The sequence below is a fragment of the Eimeria mitis genome, genomic scaffold, assembly GCF_000499745.2.
Source record: "Eimeria mitis Houghton genomic scaffold, Emh_scaff102, whole genome shotgun sequence".
Classification (NCBI taxonomy): domain Eukaryota; phylum Apicomplexa; class Conoidasida; order Eucoccidiorida; family Eimeriidae; genus Eimeria; species Eimeria mitis.
The window spans coordinates 1-20,000 of NW_013567126.1; the positions used below are offsets into that span (position 1 = coordinate 1).

The following is a 20,000-nucleotide window of genomic DNA, read 5'->3' on the forward strand; positions in this document are numbered from 1 at the left end:
CATATATATATATATATATATATATATATATATGCCCTGCTCTGGAGAGGCGTCGTCATAAGGGTGTGTATGCAGTTGAGATTTGGTTGTCTCGTCTCGTGGATTTTTCTGTACAGGGCGCAGATCTCCAACCTCTGTTTGGAACGAAGATTAAAATAGATGTAGACGGCTTCACAGCGAACGATCCAGTGTCTCTACGCATCATATTCAAGAAGTGTATGTTCAACATATCCAGGAAATGTACACTATTCAGTTAATTGAAGGTGTATAAATATTTATATTAGCAGGATACTGACAGTTCTCGTGTCTCCTTGAGAAAAGACTATTGTATCTATTTACCGTTCTAAAGAACATGCAGTTATTCTAATTGTCGCACAGTTAAACGCTTCAGCTACTCACAGGGAGCGGCTCGAAGTCAAGCCCTGCTTCCATAGGTGTCTGCGTCCCTGCAATGTATGCACAATACGCATTCTATGCCGAATTCATCTCTTGTAAAACATAGAGGATGCTTCTGAACGATCCACAGGCCTAGCGATGAAGAGGCTACGGTGCAAGGGGCATATTAGGCGTTTCCATTCAGATATATATATATATATATATATATATATATATATATATATATATATATATATATATATATATATATATATATATTCTGCTGTTTCTGTTTGCGTTTTATTAGGTATGGGCATAATGACGGTGGAAGAGCATTCGGTGTCGATGTACGATCATCTGCTTGTTTGCGATCTCATCGAGAGGATTTGTGAAGATATGAAAAATTCAGAAAACAAGTCGGTTGCTCAAGCGAACGTGACTCCTGAGAATATTCGTTTGAAAATAAACGTAAGTTTCGGCCTCTTATTCATAAAGATCGTTTAGTTCTGATCCGTAAAATAAATGATATGGCAAGGGAGTGAACACACTATTCTGCATCGGCGCCGCTGAGGTGTACGTACACCCTAGATGTGCGCATGTTTTTACAGGGCCACTCTCTATCTAAAAAGGGGATGAAGGAACTCGTGAAAAAGTTCGGCATTCCTCCTAATCAGCTCTGGCTTAGGGCGTTTAACGTTAAGGACAAATCTCCAGTGCTTGTTTATCTCTAGCAATATGAAAAATGAAAGATTTCGTTCATTTTCCACTTGTGCCTCCTCACACCTGAGGAGGTTCAGGGGGTCTGTAAACTATTTTGATTTGATGCGTTCGCAATAATGTACTAATCTGCAACAATGAAGAAACTAAAACAGTAAACTTCTGTTTTGTCTCCTTTCTTCCTCCTATTCGTTGCAGTCCAGCGCCAAAAACCACCAACAGTTCAACCCACGATTTTGCAGCGATTTTGAACGAAAGCGAAATCTGTAGAAAACTAATTTCAGTATCCCCGAGTCATCATCCACCTTCAACTGTTTTCGTTTTAAGGGATTTCATATTCACTATTTTTTAATTATTTTCCTGTTCGCACGTTAGTCCTCCATGTTGCGAATGGAAACCATCGACTCGTATTGGGGCGTCATCCCGGGCACCTAAAAACAGCGAGAGATGATTGAAGAAGTGAAAAATATATCACAGATGCATTTTAAACAAACAAACACGCATCTAAACAAAAAGAAAGCAACAAAAAGAAGACATCTTTTATCCTGCTGCGTTGTATGCAACAAATCGCCACACAGAGAAGCGAAGGCACGCCCATGTAAATCTATGCATCTTCATCTTAGCTGAATACCAGAACGTGGAAGCATATTTAAAATAATATGCAAATCTAACTCCTCAAGCGTTACCTGGCTTCTTACGCATGTGTGAAACAGTTAAACTACAACATTAGAGAAGTATAAGAGTAAGAAAACGTCTATATATAGTGTTGAGTTTCTAAATCTCTGTTTTTCTTTACCTGGCCTCTCTTCTTCTTTTCAAGTTCGCGCGCTCTTTCCAGCGCCTCCTCTCTCTCTGCTTCGAACAGCGCGTCATTGTCTCCAGCAAACTCCTGGAAAAGCAGAAAGCAGAAATAAAGACAAATAAATTTGTGAAATAAGAAGACGCCCAGGATGCAGAAACAGCAACATGCTCATACACCCGAATGCCAAGAGGAGCCGATTAAAAGCCATAAGGAACAGAAAAAAAGAGCAGAAGAGAAACAAATGTGTTATTGCACAAACAAACGTATGCATATCTAATAAGACGCGCATGGATACATGCACACAAAGATGGAGACGAACAGAGTAAAGCTTCTTCCGTTCTGTTCTGAAGGAACAATTTCTACTTGTTAAACCCTAAAACCCTAAAAACCCTAAACCCTAAACCCAACACGGAACCGTAGCCCCTAACCCTCAACACTAAACCCCACACCCCAACACCGACAAGAATACCTAAACCGTAAACCCGAAGACTAAACCCTTATCCAGGACGCTAAACCCTAACCCTAGACCCTAAACCTCAAACGCTAAACCCCAGCCCTACTTTGAGAGAAATGAGGAAATCGCGCATGTGCTGCTGAAACCTTGTGGGGTTTGAATCTCCACAAAAGTTGAAGAGGTCGACGACAAACGCCTCAACTTGCTTGTGGTTAAGGGTTTGGAAGCTTCTGCTGAGCAGATCAATAAGACTTTTGCTGCATACATGCACAACACAAAGAAGAAACAAAATGTATTGACTCGTATATAAACAAAACTTCAGGGGTATACACATGCATGCAGGCATGCCCTGAAACGCAAAGGCGGCATCATGCATGGAGTCGTAATATTAACAAGTTCAGCAAAAGCATCCACAACAGCAGCAACAGGGACGAGAGTAGACCTGTCCACAGCAACAGCAGTAGCAAAAGCAACACAAATGCATATATATATATATATATATATATATATATATATATATATATATATATATATATATATATATATATATACTGACGTGACGTTTTCTTGGGTGAGTCCGTTTGCTTCATCTCGCACTAAGCCAAAGCCAACAATGCGGAGGAGAGCCATGAAGATCAACGTCTGGTATTTGAATCCTGAGCGGTGGAGTCTGTCGGTCAAGACTAGCAGTATTTCTTTCATTAAACTAAAGTAATAAGTGCTGCAGAAGTCGTTGAGGAGCTGCATATACACGCGAGCAGCACATCAGAAACAACTGACATAGAGATAGAGGACATGGTAACTACACATTTATTTACACATTACTTAACTACAATAGTAAACAAAGAATTATTTCTGCTGCAGATGCTTCTTTTTCCGCCTCACGCACCTCTCGTTTCCCCTCTATCAACTTTTGCAAAAACTCATATGTGACCTGCAAGCCCTCCTCAGCCAGAGAGGGATGCTCGTGTTTAAAGGCCCAAACTGAAACGAAGAATTACAAAAAAACAACAAATTAATGAAATAATTAAGACAGACAATAGATAAATAAATAAAAACAGCATGCATGATAAACAAAGCAACAAATGAATACAGGATTTGACAACAAACAACATATCTACAGAATATACAACAGACGAATAGGTAAAAGTGGCATAAGGCAGAGAAGAAAACATAAATACTCTTGATTTATATAAACAAGCAAATAAGCAAAGGAAATATATTATCCAGTGCAAATAAATCACCAGGTCGATGCAACAGAAGATAAAAAATTGAGGAAGTCAGGAAAAAGCAGCAGCAGAACAAACCGGAAACACGAAACAAACAAACGAACTGACACCTTAAACCCTAAACCCTAAACCCTAAACCCTTAAAGCAGAGGGCTGCGCTTAACCCCCGTGCTCACCCAGAGATTCAACAAAGGCCTTAAGTTGGTGAGAAGGCAGAGAGAAAAGACCCGAAAAGCAGTGCTGGTTGCACGCCTTCAACAACGCGTAAAAACGCTCGCGGTGGTCGGGGTAACTGCAGCAAACCCGGCAAACCCTCAGCCTAAACCCTAAACCCTAAACCCAACACTATAAGCCATGCGCGTGCTTGAGAAACGTTCGAAACCTCCACGTGAAACCCTAAACCCTAAACCCTAAACCCTCAACAGGAGTCCTTAACCCCAAACATACCTCTGGAAATCCGACTTAATCATCTGAAGTGTACAGTCGAAAATGTAGTCAAAGATCACCGGCAGCACCTGCACAAGAACAACCAACTCACGCCGAACTCCTAAACCCTAAACCCTAAACCCTAAACCCCTAACCCCCTACACCCTAAATCCTAACATGCGCTCACCGAGGAGATGTGAGTGTCGAGGCGAGACATGAGCACCGCAAGGAGCGCCAACACTTCACAGTCTCTGGAATCGGGAGTGTTATCTCTGCACCGAAACCCAAACCCCTAAACCCTAAACCCTAAACCCTAATCAAACAAGGATGCCCCTTCTGCAAAATATGTCCATCCTGGTAACTGTTTAAGCTACCATTTAGGGTTTAGGGTTTCTCTGTTTTTCCGCTTCTCCGGCGTCAGCCGTTCGTGCAGGGTACGTGAAGGTCTAGGGTTTAGGAAGAAACTCGGGTTTAGTGTTTAGGGTTTAGGGTTTGCGTGCCTGTAGTCCTGTAGAATAGGTTGCAGCACCTGGCCGACGAGCTCTTTAACTGTTTCTTTTCTGGCTGGTGCTTGTGCATCTCTGAGCGACTCATCCGCATACACCTCAAGGAGATGCAGCGTCTCGCGCTTGAAGATGTATAGACACTTCACATCTGCATGCTTGATTCGTGAAGCCCCGCCCCGTTGAACTTCTGTCACTATCTTCTGTCCATACACCCCGTACACCTCCATCATCTCCCCGTACAGCCGCATCAGCTGAGGAGTAAACGCAGAGCCCGTTGACCTGCAAACAACAAAAACACAGAAAACTCCTTAGATCCGTAGAATATCGTCCTGGTAATATATATATATATATATATATATATATATATATATATATATGCTTGTGTGTGTATGTGTGTGTGTGTAAACATCCTCACAAATATGTCTATGTAGAACGAAACGAGCAAACAAGAAAGCAAGCCAACGAAAAAACAAACAGACCAAAGAACAAACAACGAAGCCGACCAAAGAAAAAACGAACAAAAAAATAAACAACAAAGAACCAAACAAATACGTGAAAGTTTACTTGGCTAGGCGTTGGCTGATTCGAATAATTTGTACAAGTTGTCGGGCGGCCTGCATAGAGAAAAGTGTTTCCGCGTTAGTTTTTCCTTTTTCAACGATTTCACTCCATTTGTTTAGACAGTTCGCCATCAATGCCGCAATACAGTCCGCTTGAGCTCCAGCGGCTATAGAGAAACAACACAACAAGAAAACACCAAACCCTAAACCCTAAACCCTAAACCCTAAAGCAGCATAAGCGGGCGTTCCAATTAAAAAACTAAGCCAAAAGCTGCATAGTGCGAGATACACGGCATGCAGCTGGAACGCACTGAGAAACCCGCAGCAACCTAAATCCTAAACCCTAAACCCTAAACCCTAGAACCTAAACCCTAGACCAGAAGAGACCCAAAGCTGCAACGGAGGCGGTTGTTGGTTTCTGTAGCTGTAGGCTGCAGCGATGGTCTGTTGATTGTTGATAATTTATTTGTCTAAACTCTAAACCCTAAACCCTAAGCTGTAAACCCTAAACCCCTACAAGCTCTGACTTCTACAGAGCTGACTATAAAGGGTTTAGGGTTTAGGGTTAAGTATACTGACGCGTTGCAGAGATGATGTGCCCGACAGCCTCAAAGAAAAGCAGTTGCTGCTTCTCATCCAAAACCTCCGTCTGCTGTGTGTGGTTTTCGATCACAGTCAACACGAAGTTTCGCTCGTCCTCTGAAACGCAAACAACAAACCCTAAACCCTAAACCCTCGCCTCTACGCACACCCTTCGATTCCAAACCCTAAACCCTCAACCCTAAACAACATTTCGTGAATCCTGTGGCATCACCTTTTGCGTTTCTTCTTCTGTCACGCGCTTTCCGCGCTTGTGTGTATTCTATAAGGGTTTAGGGTTTAGGGTTTGTGGCGTGTGTTGTTGTACCTTGATGAGAGGCAGCGATGGTTTGTTTGCATTTCTGTGCAACCTTAAGAAATGTTTCACATGCCATGTCGCGTACACCCGGAAAGGACTCGTGCATAAATTCAAACAATTTTGAAATTACAGTTTTAAGAAATTTCCAGTACGCCCGAAGGAAACGCGGATATTGACCCACAACATACATTATGTTGCTCGCCACAATCTGAAACACAATACAAAAATATTAACAATAATAATATAATTATAATAATATTATTATAATAATATAATTATTATAATATAATTATAATAATATAATTATAATCATACACCGTAAATCATAAAACATGAACATCAAACCCTCAAGAAACAATATACCCTAAACTGCTCCGGCAACCAAAACCAGAAACCCTAAACCCTAAACCATAAACCCTAGAGCACAACATTTAAACCCGGATTCATTCAGACCCTAAACCCTCACCCGAACCTCAATCCCTCCCTCCGAACTCTAAACCCTAAACCCTAAACCCTAAACCCTTTACGTACAGCTTTATTGCCCTTTCCGCGCATAGATTCACAGAGGTTAAGAAGACTGCGGATGACCTCAACGACGAAGGGCCTTTCTACTGCTTCTGTCATCGCACCACTAATTGAGCCGATGCTGTAGCAAAGGCGATTCAAAGAAGTTGAATTCCACTGCTCCCCCTGAACTGGAGCTTGCATGCACTGTACGTACACCCCAAACAACACAAACACCCAAACCACACGTCTACACACACACGAAGCCCTCAAAGAAGTCCCACGGGTGCAGCATCACCAGCAACAACAACAGCAGCAGGAACAGCAGCAGCAACAGCAGCAGCACCGGCAACAGCAGCAGCGAATGCTGCGGATGAAACAGGCTGTCTCCATCTTCATCTGTCCGCATGTGCAAGGATACAGAAAGGACAGAGAACGAAACTAAGCCAGCACTCTTCCTCTTTTCTATATTGGTTTGCTGCGCTGCGGCAAGCTCAGCTGCTGGCGTTCACTCATTTCTTTCGTGAACTGCATGCATGCATGCATGCAAGTGTGTGCATGCAGCTGCATGCAGTCCCACTGACCTCCATATGCAACACGGAGAGCATCAGGCGCTGCGTCTCCATCTGCCCCAAGTTCGTCAGCAGGACTTGCGTGCACCGCATCGTGTTGTACAGAGAGACCTCAGCTGCAAACCACAAACCCTAAACCCTAGACCTTGAAACTATAAAAAAAATAAATAACTTAATGGCTTAGTTAAGTGGTTAATTCATGAATGAATCGAGGTAAACAGTGAATAAATGAATTCATTAATACAATAAATAAATAAACAAATATATATATATATATATATATATATATATATATATATATATATATATATATATATATTTTGTTGTTTGTTGACCTGTATCAACTTCATAGTCTCGCGTTACTTCTCCTGTTTCTTGATCGAACTGTATATACACCTCCTGGGGTTTGGCCATGCGGCTGATGAGGACTCCTCTCACTTCATTTAAAACTTCTCCATATTCCTTCACTCGCCACGACAACTCAGCTGGCGTCATTCCACCTGAACAGCAGTAAAACAACCCTTCTGCACCCCTAAACCCTAAACCCTTACATCCTGCACCCACGGGCCATAAACCCTAAACCCTAAACCCTAAACCCACCGGTGAGCAACTACAAGCGCTCTCTTCGGTGTTCGTACACAAAAACAACAATAACGCAGGGAGAGAGTTGCACTCAGGCAAGCACAAGAAGGATTCATCGTCAACACAATGAGAGGGTTTAGGATCTAGGGTTTAGGGTTTACAAGCACATAACAACACAACCGCTCGTGGGCGGGGAGTCTTCATACAGCTACGGTGCTATGGAGTGTACAGCCAGAAGAGGCCACTGGTATTGCAAACCCTAAGAGGATAGGGGTTTAGGGTTTAGGGTTTAGGGTTTATAGCTTTGCAGGGCTTGGCAGACCTTCTCCGGCATCCGGTGAAAGCAACAATGGACCCTCAGCATTCCGCTGTCCTTGCCTCTTCTGCGGACACAAAGCAGAAACACTAAACCCTAAACCCTCATCGTTAAACCCTAATCTTCAAACCCTAAACCCTAAACAGCAAATCCTAGGCCCTATACCCTACATTTTAAGTACGCAGTGTAGCTGGAACAAAAGCTTCGGTTTAGGGTTTACGGTTCGGGTTTAGGGTTTAGGGTTTAATGTTTGGGGTTTACTTTGGCTTCTTGGTGGACTTCGTGGAGGAGGGTTTCGGCAAAGGAGAACCAAAAGTCAAGACAAATCTGAAACGTTTCATCATGCCCTGCGCCGCTGATAGCCACGAGAAGTTTTAGAGTGTCTATACAGCTCGTTTTGTTGGTTTGTTTGTCTAGAGGCTCAACAACACTTTCGCGGTGATTACGCAAAAAAGCTGCAGACAGACGAAAACAACAAAGGAATGAAGAACAAAAAGCCGATACATACAAAAACAAAAAATAAATACAATCAAAATATGCACAGATGCGTATAATGCAGCAATTGACGAAAACTTGAAAAGCAGCAAAACCAAAGAACAGAGAAAGAGAAGCAAATAGATACTAACAAAAACAAGAGAAGCAACGGAAACAGGAAAAGGGTGACGCTGCACACCAAGCAACAGCTCAAACTCGGGCCCTGTAGCAAGAACGCGAAAACGAGAAAAGAGTCAGGGAACGGGAGCATCAGTAGCAGCAGCACCAGCAGGAGCAGTCACAGCAGCAGCAGCAGCAGCAGCAGCAGCAGCAAGAGCAGCAAGAGCAGCAGGAAGATGAAGAATATAATAAAGATGAAAGTGATGAAAATGATGATGATACCTGTGAGGCAAAGTGCGAGCTGGCAGAAAGTGGTTTCCCAGAAGAGCCGAACTTGGGGTGGTACACTGGTGGGGTCGTTGTAGTTAAGTGATTGTTTGGGTATTTGTGTAGCGCGTTCACTGAGTTGTCTCCAGAAATTCGTGAGATGATTCTGAAAGAGTTGTTGTTCTTGCTGGGTAAGCTGTAACGATGCAACCTCGGTGAGGCAGCGTAAACAATCCGATCTGAATTGAGCTTCATCCCAGAAATGTTGCAATAAAGTTGGTATTATTTCAGTTTCAAATACAAAACCAAGAGGAACCCACTTGAGAAAATGAGCAATACATTTTAATGTTTGTTGGACGAGTGAAACACGAAGACCACCTGGTGATGCAATATAACTACGGAGAACAAACATACATGTTTCATGTAATTCTTGAAACTGTCTCGTTAATTCTTCTCTTAGATGTCCAACACGACGAGAAACCATCTCATTTCTACCGAAATCAAATACTTCTTCAGATAACATATTCAATAAACGCATATTATTTTCACATAAACCCTGACTTGAACGGCTCGATTGGCACACCTCCGTCACAAACGTAGGCCAACGTTCTGGCCATTCTCTCTTCACTATCTGTACAAACACATAAAAAATAAATATATATAAATATATATATACTAATATATATATTCAAATATTTATTTAAAAAACTAAATGGATCAACGTCAAGAAAACATCATTCAATAGCTGTATACAATGAACACGAATATATAAAACAAATTCACGCATTCACTATCTGCACATACACCAAGAAAACATAAATTATATTAACGCAATAAATACACAAAGAAATACACAAATCATCAGAAACAGACAAAACACAACAAATACAGCTAACGAAACAAATGAAATACGGGAAACAAGCTGCAACATCTGTACACGCAGGAGACAAATATAAATCAAAAGAATAAATAACGAGACACAAACAAAACAAAGCACAAAAAGTTAATCGAATAAACGAAACAAGTGAAAAAACAAACAAACAAGAAAAAAAAACAACGAAAAACAAACAAGTGCCTAAAATTATTAATTAGTAGTCATGGAAAGCAAACCCTATAACCCTCACGAGCCAACGAACAAACCCTAAACCCCAAACCCTAAACCCTAAACCCTAAACCCTAACCCTGGACAACTCCAACTCCCGCCACACGATTTGAATCGACGCCCTGTCCCGTAAACCCTAAACGAGAAACCCTACACCACTGCGAAACTCTAAACCCTAAACCCTAAACTCTAAACCCTGAAGTGGCATTTTACCTGAATGAGATTCTCATTGACTTTGTTTATGAAATGTTTTTCTGTGTTTTGTTTTTCTTCATCGCTTGCGAGTTGAATCACAAGAGAAGTGACGAAGGCCTTTATGCCGTTCCTCTCGGCCTCAGGCAACACATTCCAGCGCGTCTGAGCAGCACAAACCCCAAACCCTAAACCCTAAACCCTAAACCCTGAACACTAGTACTACACCCTAAATCCTGGGGCCCATCCGCATACACCCAGACCGAGAAGCCTGGCAGCAGAAGCAGTAGCAGAATATTTCGGGTTTTCATGAGAACCACGGGAAAGACAGTCAACAGCAAGGGTTTAGGGTTTAGGGTTTAGGGTTTAGAGTACCGTGATGGTTGCTTCGAGTATCTGTAGAGCAAAGAACTTTGTGTTTGGGTCCTTCGATACGTTTAAGATAAAAGCAACATGCGTCCATGCGTTTGGCATATTCTTAAACTCCCCGAGAACCCGATGCGCCACATCCCGCTGTACATACACCGCAAACCCTAAACCCTAAACCCTAAACCCTAAACCCTGATTTCAACGTGTACGCCGCAACGCATCCATTTGGATCATTCTACTGCAAATGCTATATCCCCAGCCACAAACACCAAACCCTAAACCCTAAACCCTAAACCCTTCTGACCTCCACGCTATCGTTGGAGAGGAACATAGCCGCCACCACTCTGTCTAGCAGCTGAACTGCCGCTTCATTGAAGGGCAGATTCGGGTCGAGGAGGGCGCGCGGGTCTGTGAGGGTCTGCATCTTCGCGACCGCTAGCAAAGATGAAGCATCTAAGGGGTTCAGGTGTGCAGGTAGTTCAGGTGTACAGGCAGCTCAGGTGTATAGGCAGCTGCCGCGTGTGAGCAGCTGTAACGCTGCTCAGCGGACGAACACGGAGGCAGCGGGCCGAGCGCTGCAATTTCCTTTCCTTTTCTACCTTTCTTATCTGCTAAGTAATCGAAATAGGCAAAAGGATTTCGAGACGAACGCCAAAGATGTTTGAAAAACCCCTGGACACACACCAGCGGCAGCAGCCGCCGCTCCGCTCCCAGGGGCCCCTCAGCCCAAGGGATTATTGAGGGTTTAGGGTTTAGGGTTTATGTTCTAGGGTTTAGGGGTATGGGGAGACCCTAAACTCTGTTGAAACAGCAAAAGAAGAAGAAGAAATACAACGACCAGGAAACTAGCCGACGGACTGGGGGCGCGACCGCGGAGGCGTACGTACACCTCACGGCCTTCAAGAGATATTTCAAGAGAAGTTTGGGCCAAACGGCGCTCGATAGCCAGGACTAGGGCCGCGGATGGAGGAGGGTTTAGGGTTTAGTGTTTAGGGTTCAGCGTCAGGGTTTGCATGCCATGCGTGGGGGGGTTGAGAGGGTCGCTGCTGTTGCTAAAAAGCCGCTGATGTCTTTCTGTGTACTCCCAAACATTTCACTCTCAGCGACACATGAAAGCGCGTGTGCAACACCCTTATTCTCTCCACGAAGGGGGCCCCCTAAACCGTAAACCCTAAACCCTAAACTCTCGATTCTCGGCCTTGGGGGCTGTGGCGGCTGCGTTTTGGGGCTTTCAGTTCGTCGCTGATTTTCATCAGTTTCATTTTTTCCTTCAAAATTGCAGTTTTTTGTATTTCTTGAGGTGTACGGACACCTCAAATTTTGTCTGTTCTGCTTAGCGTCCGTAGCGGGCTTCCGTCAGCTCAACTGGAGGGCGGCTCCTCTTCTCTGTGTTTGTTTTTCCGTTTTCTTCTCCTATTTTTCTCTTTCTGGCATTTCCGTTCTTATTTTTCGCCGGTTAGCTGTACATACACCTCAAATGTTTGTCAGGCGAGCGGCGCCCAAAGGCGTCCGCAAGCGGCCTACCCCGACAGAAGCAGCGGCGAGCCAGACCGAGGCAGAGCCAGGAGCAGCAGCAGCAGATGCAGCAGCAGCTGCAAAGGGACAGGAGGGAGAAAATTCTGCAGCAGCAGCAACGGGAGCAGCAGCAGCAGCGTCTGAAGGCAGTGATGAAGAGCATGCAAATATCGCCAAGCGCAAGAAGGCGCGAAATATACTCTGTAAACATTTCGTCGTTGGACGGGTATGCGAATTCAGGGTTTAGGGTTTAGGGTTTAGGGTTTTCGTGTTGCTGCTTGTAGCCTCTGTGTTTTATTTTGTTGCTGCTGTATATATTGCTGCGTTCGCTGCTGTATTTGTTGCTGTGGTGTACAGACAAAAACAGAGGCGCCGCCAAAAGAGAAGCCGATCGACGCGCTGGCTCAGCAGAGTAATCCAGACCTGGTGAGACAGCTGAAGGACTTGAATTTTGTTTTAATAGAGGATATTTCTTCTTTTATTGTTGCTTTTTTGATTGTTGTTGTGTTTCGTTGTCGTTCTTTGTCCGCTTCTATTGCTTAATGTTGTCTGCTTCTTAGTTTGTTTGTTGCTGTATTGGTTGTTTTATTGTGAACTGCATTCTATCTTTTGTTTCTTAGTTGGTTTCGTTTGTATCTGCTTGCCCTTTATTGTTTATTATTGTTTACTATTGACTACTGCTGTTTGTTTATTGATTGGGTTCAGTTATGTTTCCTTTTGTGATAGCATTTCGTTCCTTTTATATATTACCGGCTGTTCATCTTCTCTAGAGTTGTATAATATATTTGTTTTCTTTCGTTTCTTTTCAGTTTCTCTTTGGTGTTGCTGTTCACGTTTTCTTGTATATTCAAATTCCTATTGAATATGCTGCAATTCTCATTGTAACTCATTATGATTAGCTTTTGATTATTATGAATATTTATTTTTTTTTGGTTTTTTTTTGATTTATTTTGGTGTATTCAAATTTATTATTTTGTATTCATGTTTGTTGTATATATTTTTCTTGATGATTCCGTTCATTACAATGGGAACTAGGGGCAAAAAAGGCGGTGAACAATAGTAATTATATAATTAATTATATTTGTAATTATTATTTCTATATATTAATTATAATAAATATAATTTTTGTTCTGAAATGCAGAAACTAGATGACGACGCGCGTGCTACGGCAGTGTTTGATGCGGACCCAGATAGGGCGACGGATCATCGTGCAATTCTTGAACGAAATTTATTAATAAGTGAAAAATTAGAAAAAGGAGAATTAGAAAGCGGTATTTATAGAGGTATAGGAGCATATAGACGATATGTAAAACCCAGTGAGGGGGCAATCTCTCGCAATAAAACGACGGGGCTATACGGCCCAACAAGAGGATCCAACAACGTACGCCTCACTATGTACGTTGATTATAAACCTGAAATATGCAAAGATTACAAAGAAACTGGTTATTGTGGGTACGGAGACTGTTGTAAATTCCTTCATGATCGTACTGACTATAAAGAGGGATGGCAGGTAGAGAAAGAATGGGAAGAACAACAAAAGAAAAAACTTGTACGCAAACCCTAAACCCTAAACCCTAAGCCCGAATTTCCTGCTGAACCACCCCTTTGAAACATTCAACACACCATACGGTGTTTCTGTTGATGGGGTTGATATTCTTCTGTGCTCGTTTTGCTTTTTTCTTTCCCTCTCATCTCGCCTCTTTGTTTATGCCTAGGTGGCCACTCTTGTGTTTGTTTGTTCGTGTTTCGTGTGTTTATTTATTTGCTTTTCTCCTTTTTATTTGCTTTTTACTTGTTTTTTATCTGCTTATGTGTATGTGATTTGTTTGTGTTTCGTTAATGTTGTATGGCAATGGTGTATAACTTGCACGCCTTTCGCATCGTTTTCAGTTGTTTATATGCACGCCGTCATCTGCATATATAATTTTCTGTTATTTATAAATCCCTTTGTTTATCATTATACTACATTTCATGTGTTTGTATTTTATTTTATATTTAGGACCGATTGAGGCGTCAGGCCGAGGGAGAGGAGGATATTTCTTCTTCTGAGGGTTCATCTGATGATAGTGAAGAAGAAGAAGATGAGGATGGATTGCCGTTTGCATGTTTATCTTGTCGTAAGAAATGGCAACTCGATATGAATCCAATCGTCACCCGATGCGGTCACTACTTCTGTGAGAGCTGTGCTCTAAACAATTTCAAAAAGAATAGACAGTGCGTACAGTGCGGGGCCGATACCCACGGTATCCTCAACACCGCCTACAAACTCATCAGTAAGATAGAAGCCCTACAAAAACAAGGCGAACACAACACACAAGATAAACAACGCATTGACAGCAGCAGCAGCAGCGGAAGCAGTAGCAGCAGCAGTGCCAACAATAACGACGCAAACAATAACACTAATGCAAGCAATAACAGCAGCGATCAGGAGAGCAGTGAAGACGAGGAGGAAGACGAGCCAGAGGATGGGGGAGAGGCGGGATGAATGCCATGCACGCAGAAAGCGCGTGCTTGCGTTCGCTGTTGTCATTGTATATACAGTCCAGATGAAGGAACAAAAAAACTGTGTTTTTCTGTTTTTAAAACTATATATATGTACAACTAATTGCTTTTGTCTTACAGCGTTATGCGGTCCGTGTGGCGATACCGCCCTCAGACCCTAACCCAACAGCTGACTGCCTCACTCTAACCCCAAGGGTTTCATCCTAGGCGCGTTCATCTTGACCTTTAGTTGAGGGTTTAGGGTTTACGATCTGCGCGTGTTCAGCGGCCCACTGCAGCGAGTTGAATGCTGCGGACGTGGGGGTTTATCGCTTGGTGACGGCTGCAACACTGCAAGAGGTTGAAACGCAGCATATGACAAGTTATGCCTTCTCCATATTTAGTATGGTTCGAGGGTCTATGGCTTAGGTTTGATACGGGCTTAGGGTTTAGGGTTTAGGGTTTAGGTTTGTAGGACAGGGAACGTGAGGGGTGTTGTCGGTGGGATTTGTTGGGGCCGAGTGTCTGTGTAGTCTTCAGCTGCGGTGTATATACAGCTGCCTGTGGCTGAGTTGAGTACAGCAACTGCAGCCAATATTAATGCAGAACAGAAAACGCGTCTACAGTGTACGTACTGGTGGCTCCTGGCGGGGTCGGTGGTGGCAGTTGCAGCGCAGCATGCATAACTGCCAGCAACTCAGTTGAAACAAATGCATTTTAACTCCTCAAAAAGGTTTTGATTTTAGTTTCACTTATTATTTCAAACAACAAGAAGGAAGAGGGTCACTGCTTAGACTGATCCGGGACGATCGAGACTGCGGCGTGACCTGGGGCTCCGTGCTCGGCCGCTGGGGTACAGCTGAAACGCGAAAATAAATTTTTAATTTTTTTTGCAAAAAGGAGAGCAAAATTAAAAACAATTGTTTTGAAATCTTTATGAAGCTGCAATTAAAGAGGAAATCCGTTGTTCACTCCATCACTCTTCCGTCGGACTGCACGCCGCGCGCGCGCGAGCGGCGCGGCGCCGCCGCTGATGGGTGAAAGCTGAAAAATTCAAGAAAAAAAAAAATTTATTGTTCGGAACAAAGCGGAAAGCAGAGTTTTTTTTATTATTTGGCTTGTTTCATATTCTCTGATAAAGGAGCAAATGGCCTTCTACGCGCTGCAGGAGGCGGTTAAGGGAGGGCGGCGAGACTTGGTGTTGCTGCAACTGGCGGAGGCCCCCGATACTGTGAAACAAGCCGATTGCAACGGAACGACTTGTGTATTGTTGGCTGCTCGACTGAACAACGATGAAATAGTCAAAGAACTTCTCTCCCATGGCGGTGACCCGCATGCAGCAGAGCTGCCCGAGATCGGGGCGAATACCGCACTACATTTTGCAGCGCGCAACAAAAATGAGTAAATATGAACACAGCGAAATTCATTCTCCATAAAACAATTGCGATTCAACACATCGCCATTGGAAACGCGAAACCAACCATCATTAGTATAGAAAGCTAAACAGCAGAGAACGACACACACGTATCACTGTTTACTATCTACTTAGTATATCTTAGTTCATTCTCCGCCGCCAAATGAAACATACAGAAACCTCTCAAGAAATGCAGCAAGTCGGAATATACCCGCATTCACCCGAGTTGGAATCGAAGTCCTTGCACCACTGTGAAGGAGAAAATAAAAACTAGTTTAGTAACGGCTCAGTACACGAGGCTGTCTGTGTGTCAGCTCAGGGATATGGTCGCCTGTCTGCTCTCCTTTGGGGCTTCGCCGAATCAACAAAATGCACTGGGCCAAACGCCGCTGCACATCGCAGCTCGCGTTGGCTGCAAGGGTGCTGCGGAGCAGATGCTAGCTGCGGGGGCAAACCCGGCAATAACAGACAAATCGGGTATGCATACAGCCTGCCTGTTCTACTTCTATTTCTTTGAAATTTTCATAAAAATAAGCATATGCAGATGACAACTTTACACCCCCAAATGCGTTTATACGCAACCCGGTGACTGCACGCTCTTATACATGTTGCTTGCAATATTCGTTTCAGGGTTTGATGCGGCGTATTGGGCTGAACACGGTAAATACAGTGACCTGGCGAGGCTGCTGCCGCCTCCCAAGTGCTTGAACAGCAAAGATTTGGCTATGTTTCAGCTGCTAGCCATGGATCAACTGGATCTGCCGCTGAAGATGGCGACCAAGAAGAAAGGGAAAGGAAAGAAAAAATGAGAGAACTGCACGGCATTTGAATTCAAAGTGCGTTTCATTCACCAATCAACGAGGAAACTCAAGGAAAGCTTTCATTATCTCCTTATAATTCTACTTTTTCGGTCTCATGAACGCACCGCAGCATTCATGAAATGTTGCGGTGTACGTACACTGCAGTCATGGCCCCGACAAGAAACCGCTTTCTCCACAGCGCACTGTGAGCTGCTGCGTTATTTTTCAGGATTCACGGAGTAATATATTTCTGCTTATTTAAAAATGCCTATTCACCGTTCGAAAAAAGCAGTGGCCTTCTTTTTGCATTTCATCTTTTCGCATATCCTCTCCGGCGTTGCGGAGTTGCAAGTTGAGAGTTCCGGTGCGAACTTTGTGGGAATTCCAGCGAAACATTAGCTATATTTGAATTAAATACTTCTTTATTTCAGATTTCAGCACTTTCAGCTGCTCCAGCTCAGAACAAAGCAGCTTTCTCCCCGACAAAAATTTCGGCTCCGCTTGCGGTAGCCGCAACCAGACGCCTGAATTTTCATGGTCAGGTCCGTCACCTACATAACCAACAAACTGCAAAGATTTCTCAGCATTTTCCTAAATGTTTCTTCACTGTAGGAGCCCCATATGACACGGGTTCGTATGTAATTACGATCACCGATGTATCGCGCGAAGACGGCGTTGTTGTGAGCACAGTTCCATCACTTGCCAAAATTCAGCTATGTTCATGCGAGTTCTCTTTTTTGTTTTTTTAAGTTTCCGCATCTGCTGGTGTGGGACATACCCGACAGCATGAGCCAGGTGAGACGATAGAGTACCCCTTGTGTTTTATAAAGCAAGCGAACATTTCAGCTCTAAATTGTATTGAACAAACTGCAGCTGCGCTCCTCCATGGACTGGGGAGCTTTGGGGACCCCCTTAGGAAACACGGGGCCCTATGCTGGGCCTTGCCCCGTTTCTCGCTCGTCGTGCTTGCGTTTATCTGTATATGCAATCGGTAACCAGGAGCTGCACTCACCAGACGAATACGGCTTCAGCTCCGTCCTCTGAACCTGCTGCTGCAGCGGACAGGAATTTAGGGCTTCCTGCTGGAGCGACATACGAGCAGCTGCACAGCAGGCTAACAGAAGTTGCAGAGAGAAACGGTTTGTTTGTCTCCGCATGCACCAAAACAAATCATATTTCAAGCACGAATAAACAAACAGGGCTGCTGGATGCCGCCGTCCTCTACACAGTGGCGATCCCTCGACAGCCAGATAGCATCAGAACGGGCGTTTAGAGTTCGGGCTAGGGAAACAGAAACAACGAAATTCAATTCAACTGTTATGCGGAGCTGCGCATACACCCCAACTTGCTCCCGCTCGCTACCACGACGAGACTTTAATGCCGGAATCCAGCTGATGTTTATGAGCTGCAAATATATATAACTGTTTGCTAAGATGTTATTGAGTGTAGCGACTACAGTTCAACTGTATATACACCGTCAGCTGTACATACACCGCAGCAGCAGCTGCAGCAGCGGTCCAAGCCACACCGCCTCGGCACACCATCGAGACCGGCCAAACATAGCAGAAATATTCAACAAATAATAAAAACCAATTTAATTAGTTTTTAAATAATTAAATGAAAGTGTATTAACTACAGAAACAACAAAAATAACAAAAAACCACTACCACAGCCCCCCTGCGGGAGCGGCGAGCGAGGCGGCTGGTTGGTGGTTCGTTGGGGGGAGGAAGGAAACCGGAAACTGTATTTATAAATTATACTTAATATAATTGTCACTTTCTTTTGAACATTCTTTCGGGATTCGAGTGTCCATGCTTGCGGTGTATGTACACCTCATGATCTTCCGTCTCGTCGGGGGCCTCAGCCCGCCGTTGACGGCCCACCACGATGGCTCAGCTGCGCCCAGACAAACCCTTCTCCCCTTCTAAAAGCGCAGCAACAACAGCAGCAGCAACAGCAGCACCGGCAGCAGCAGCAGCAGCAGCAGCAGCAGCAGCAGCGCACAGTGCAGCAGCCGCCGGGGGTCAAGAACGACCGCTGCTGCAGCCTTCCGCATTTACGTTTCCTTCCTCTGTCTCTGATGCACTGTATCACCCGGTTTCTGTTGCCTCTTCTTTGCATGCAGCAAAGTCAATCGGCAGCAGCTCCTTTTTGACTCCGCAGCTGACAGAGGGGGCCCCCATGGGGGCCCCCTCTTTCGAGGCCCCCCGCTGGGGGCCCCCCAACTCCTGCCTGGCTATGGAGGCAGCAGACTTTGTCTCTGCCGCGCCAGCGCCTGAGTGGTCTGTGTTGGGTGTCGTCAATCACTGTTTAGAATTCGCAGAGGCCCTCCGGGGCCCCCTGCGGGGGCCCCTCGGGGGGCCCCCCTGGGGGCCCCTTCGGGGGGCCCCAGGACAGGCGCCAAGAGCGGGAGCAGCAGCTGCTGCTCAGCCGATGTATGCTACCCTCAAGCAATGGAGGCGTTTCAATGCAGGTCTCCTCGCGGCGACGGCCTGCACCAGCAGCAGCAGCAGCAGCTGCAGCAGCAGTTGCAACAGCAGCAGCAGCAGCAGCAGCAGCAGCAGCGAAGCGGGACTGAGCAGGCTGAAGCATAAGCCTCAGATACCCCCAGCTCTTAAAGACAGCGAGGCTGTCGCTATTTGGGGGGCAGCAGCAGCGCTGGCGTTCCTTCATACACGAAGGAAAGCTCGGCAAAGCAACTGGCTACAGCAGCAGCAGCAGCAGCAACAGCAGCAGCAGCAGCAACAGCTGCAGCAGCGGCAACAGCTGCAGCAGGAGGGTCAAAAGGAAGTTCACTACGGATTCCCGTCGTTGTATTACCCCTCTGCAGCAGCAGCAACAACAGCAGCAGCAGCAGCAGATGACTGCCTTTTAAGGGGGACGTCGGCTGCGTGGGAGCCATCGCCTCCCCCAGCAGCAGCAGCAGCAGCAGCAGCAACAGCAGCAGCAGCAGCGGATGCAGGAGCAGCTGATGGAGGTGCCCAGGGCATGCCCCCGTTGTTGGAGGCTCAGGAGGAGGTAGTGGAGGTCCGCGTTCTGTTTTTGCTGCTGCTGCTGCTGGCAGCACGACGGCAGCAGCAGCAGCAGCAGCACAATTTCCCTACTCCTACTGAGCCCTGGTGCTCCTCCCCCAGAGCAGCAGAAGCTCTCCTTGCTGATGCTGCAGCACGAGGCCCCCCTCTCTCTAACAGAACCCTACATACCAAGTCAGCCCTGCTGCTGCTGCTGCTCCTGCTGCTGCTGCTGCCTGACTTGCTGCTGCTGCTGCTGGTGCTGCTACCGTCGGTGCTGCTGCTGCTTGTGCTGCTGCGTGTGCTGCTGCTGT

At 45.0% G+C, this 20,000-nt stretch overlaps 4 protein-coding genes across 4 annotated transcripts in view; 3 read left to right on the forward strand and 1 right to left on the reverse strand.

Annotated features, from left to right (window-relative positions):
* Positions 1–1,463: 1,463 nt before the first annotated feature.
* On the reverse strand, positions 1,464–10,889 carry EMH_0076790 (exportin, putative; the record flags this gene model as incomplete). The annotated part of the gene is made up of 22 exons (XM_013494061.1): positions 1,464–1,523; positions 1,889–1,981; positions 2,455–2,605; positions 2,905–3,089; positions 3,238–3,332; positions 3,754–3,869; positions 4,025–4,092; positions 4,191–4,295; positions 4,533–4,788; positions 5,074–5,236; positions 5,649–5,768; positions 5,977–6,175; positions 6,499–6,678; positions 7,056–7,159; positions 7,379–7,543; positions 7,948–8,008; positions 8,203–8,396; positions 9,386–9,433; positions 9,984–10,026; positions 10,118–10,261; positions 10,472–10,609; positions 10,770–10,889. 22 exons carry the CDS (start codon positions 10,887–10,889, stop codon positions 1,464–1,466), a joined length of 2,808 nt encoding a protein of 935 aa, XP_013349515.1.
* A 1,053-nt stretch (positions 10,890–11,942) lies between these two features.
* Positions 11,943–14,465, forward strand: EMH_0076900 (zinc finger (CCCH type) protein, putative; the record flags this gene model as incomplete). The annotated part of the gene is made up of 3 exons (XM_013494062.1): positions 11,943–12,206; positions 12,338–12,406; positions 13,980–14,465. 3 exons carry the CDS (start codon positions 11,943–11,945, stop codon positions 14,463–14,465), a joined length of 819 nt encoding a protein of 272 aa, XP_013349516.1.
* A 1,143-nt stretch (positions 14,466–15,608) lies between these two features.
* EMH_0077010 (ankyrin repeat-containing protein, putative) lies at positions 15,609–16,684 on the forward strand (the record flags this gene model as incomplete). Its single annotated transcript, XM_013494063.1, has 3 exons — positions 15,609–15,862; positions 16,195–16,352; positions 16,506–16,684. 3 exons carry the CDS (start codon positions 15,609–15,611, stop codon positions 16,682–16,684), a joined length of 591 nt encoding a protein of 196 aa, XP_013349517.1.
* Positions 16,685–18,562: 1,878 nt separating this feature from the next.
* EMH_0077120 (uncharacterized protein) overlaps positions 18,563–20,000 on the forward strand; it is a gene marked incomplete at both ends in the record, with an annotated part of 5,266 nt that continues 3,828 nt past the window's right edge. The window contains one exon of the mRNA XM_013494064.1: positions 18,563–19,881. Coding sequence (XP_013349518.1) covers positions 18,563–19,881 — 1,319 coding nt within the window. The remainder of the gene's footprint in view (positions 19,882–20,000) is intronic.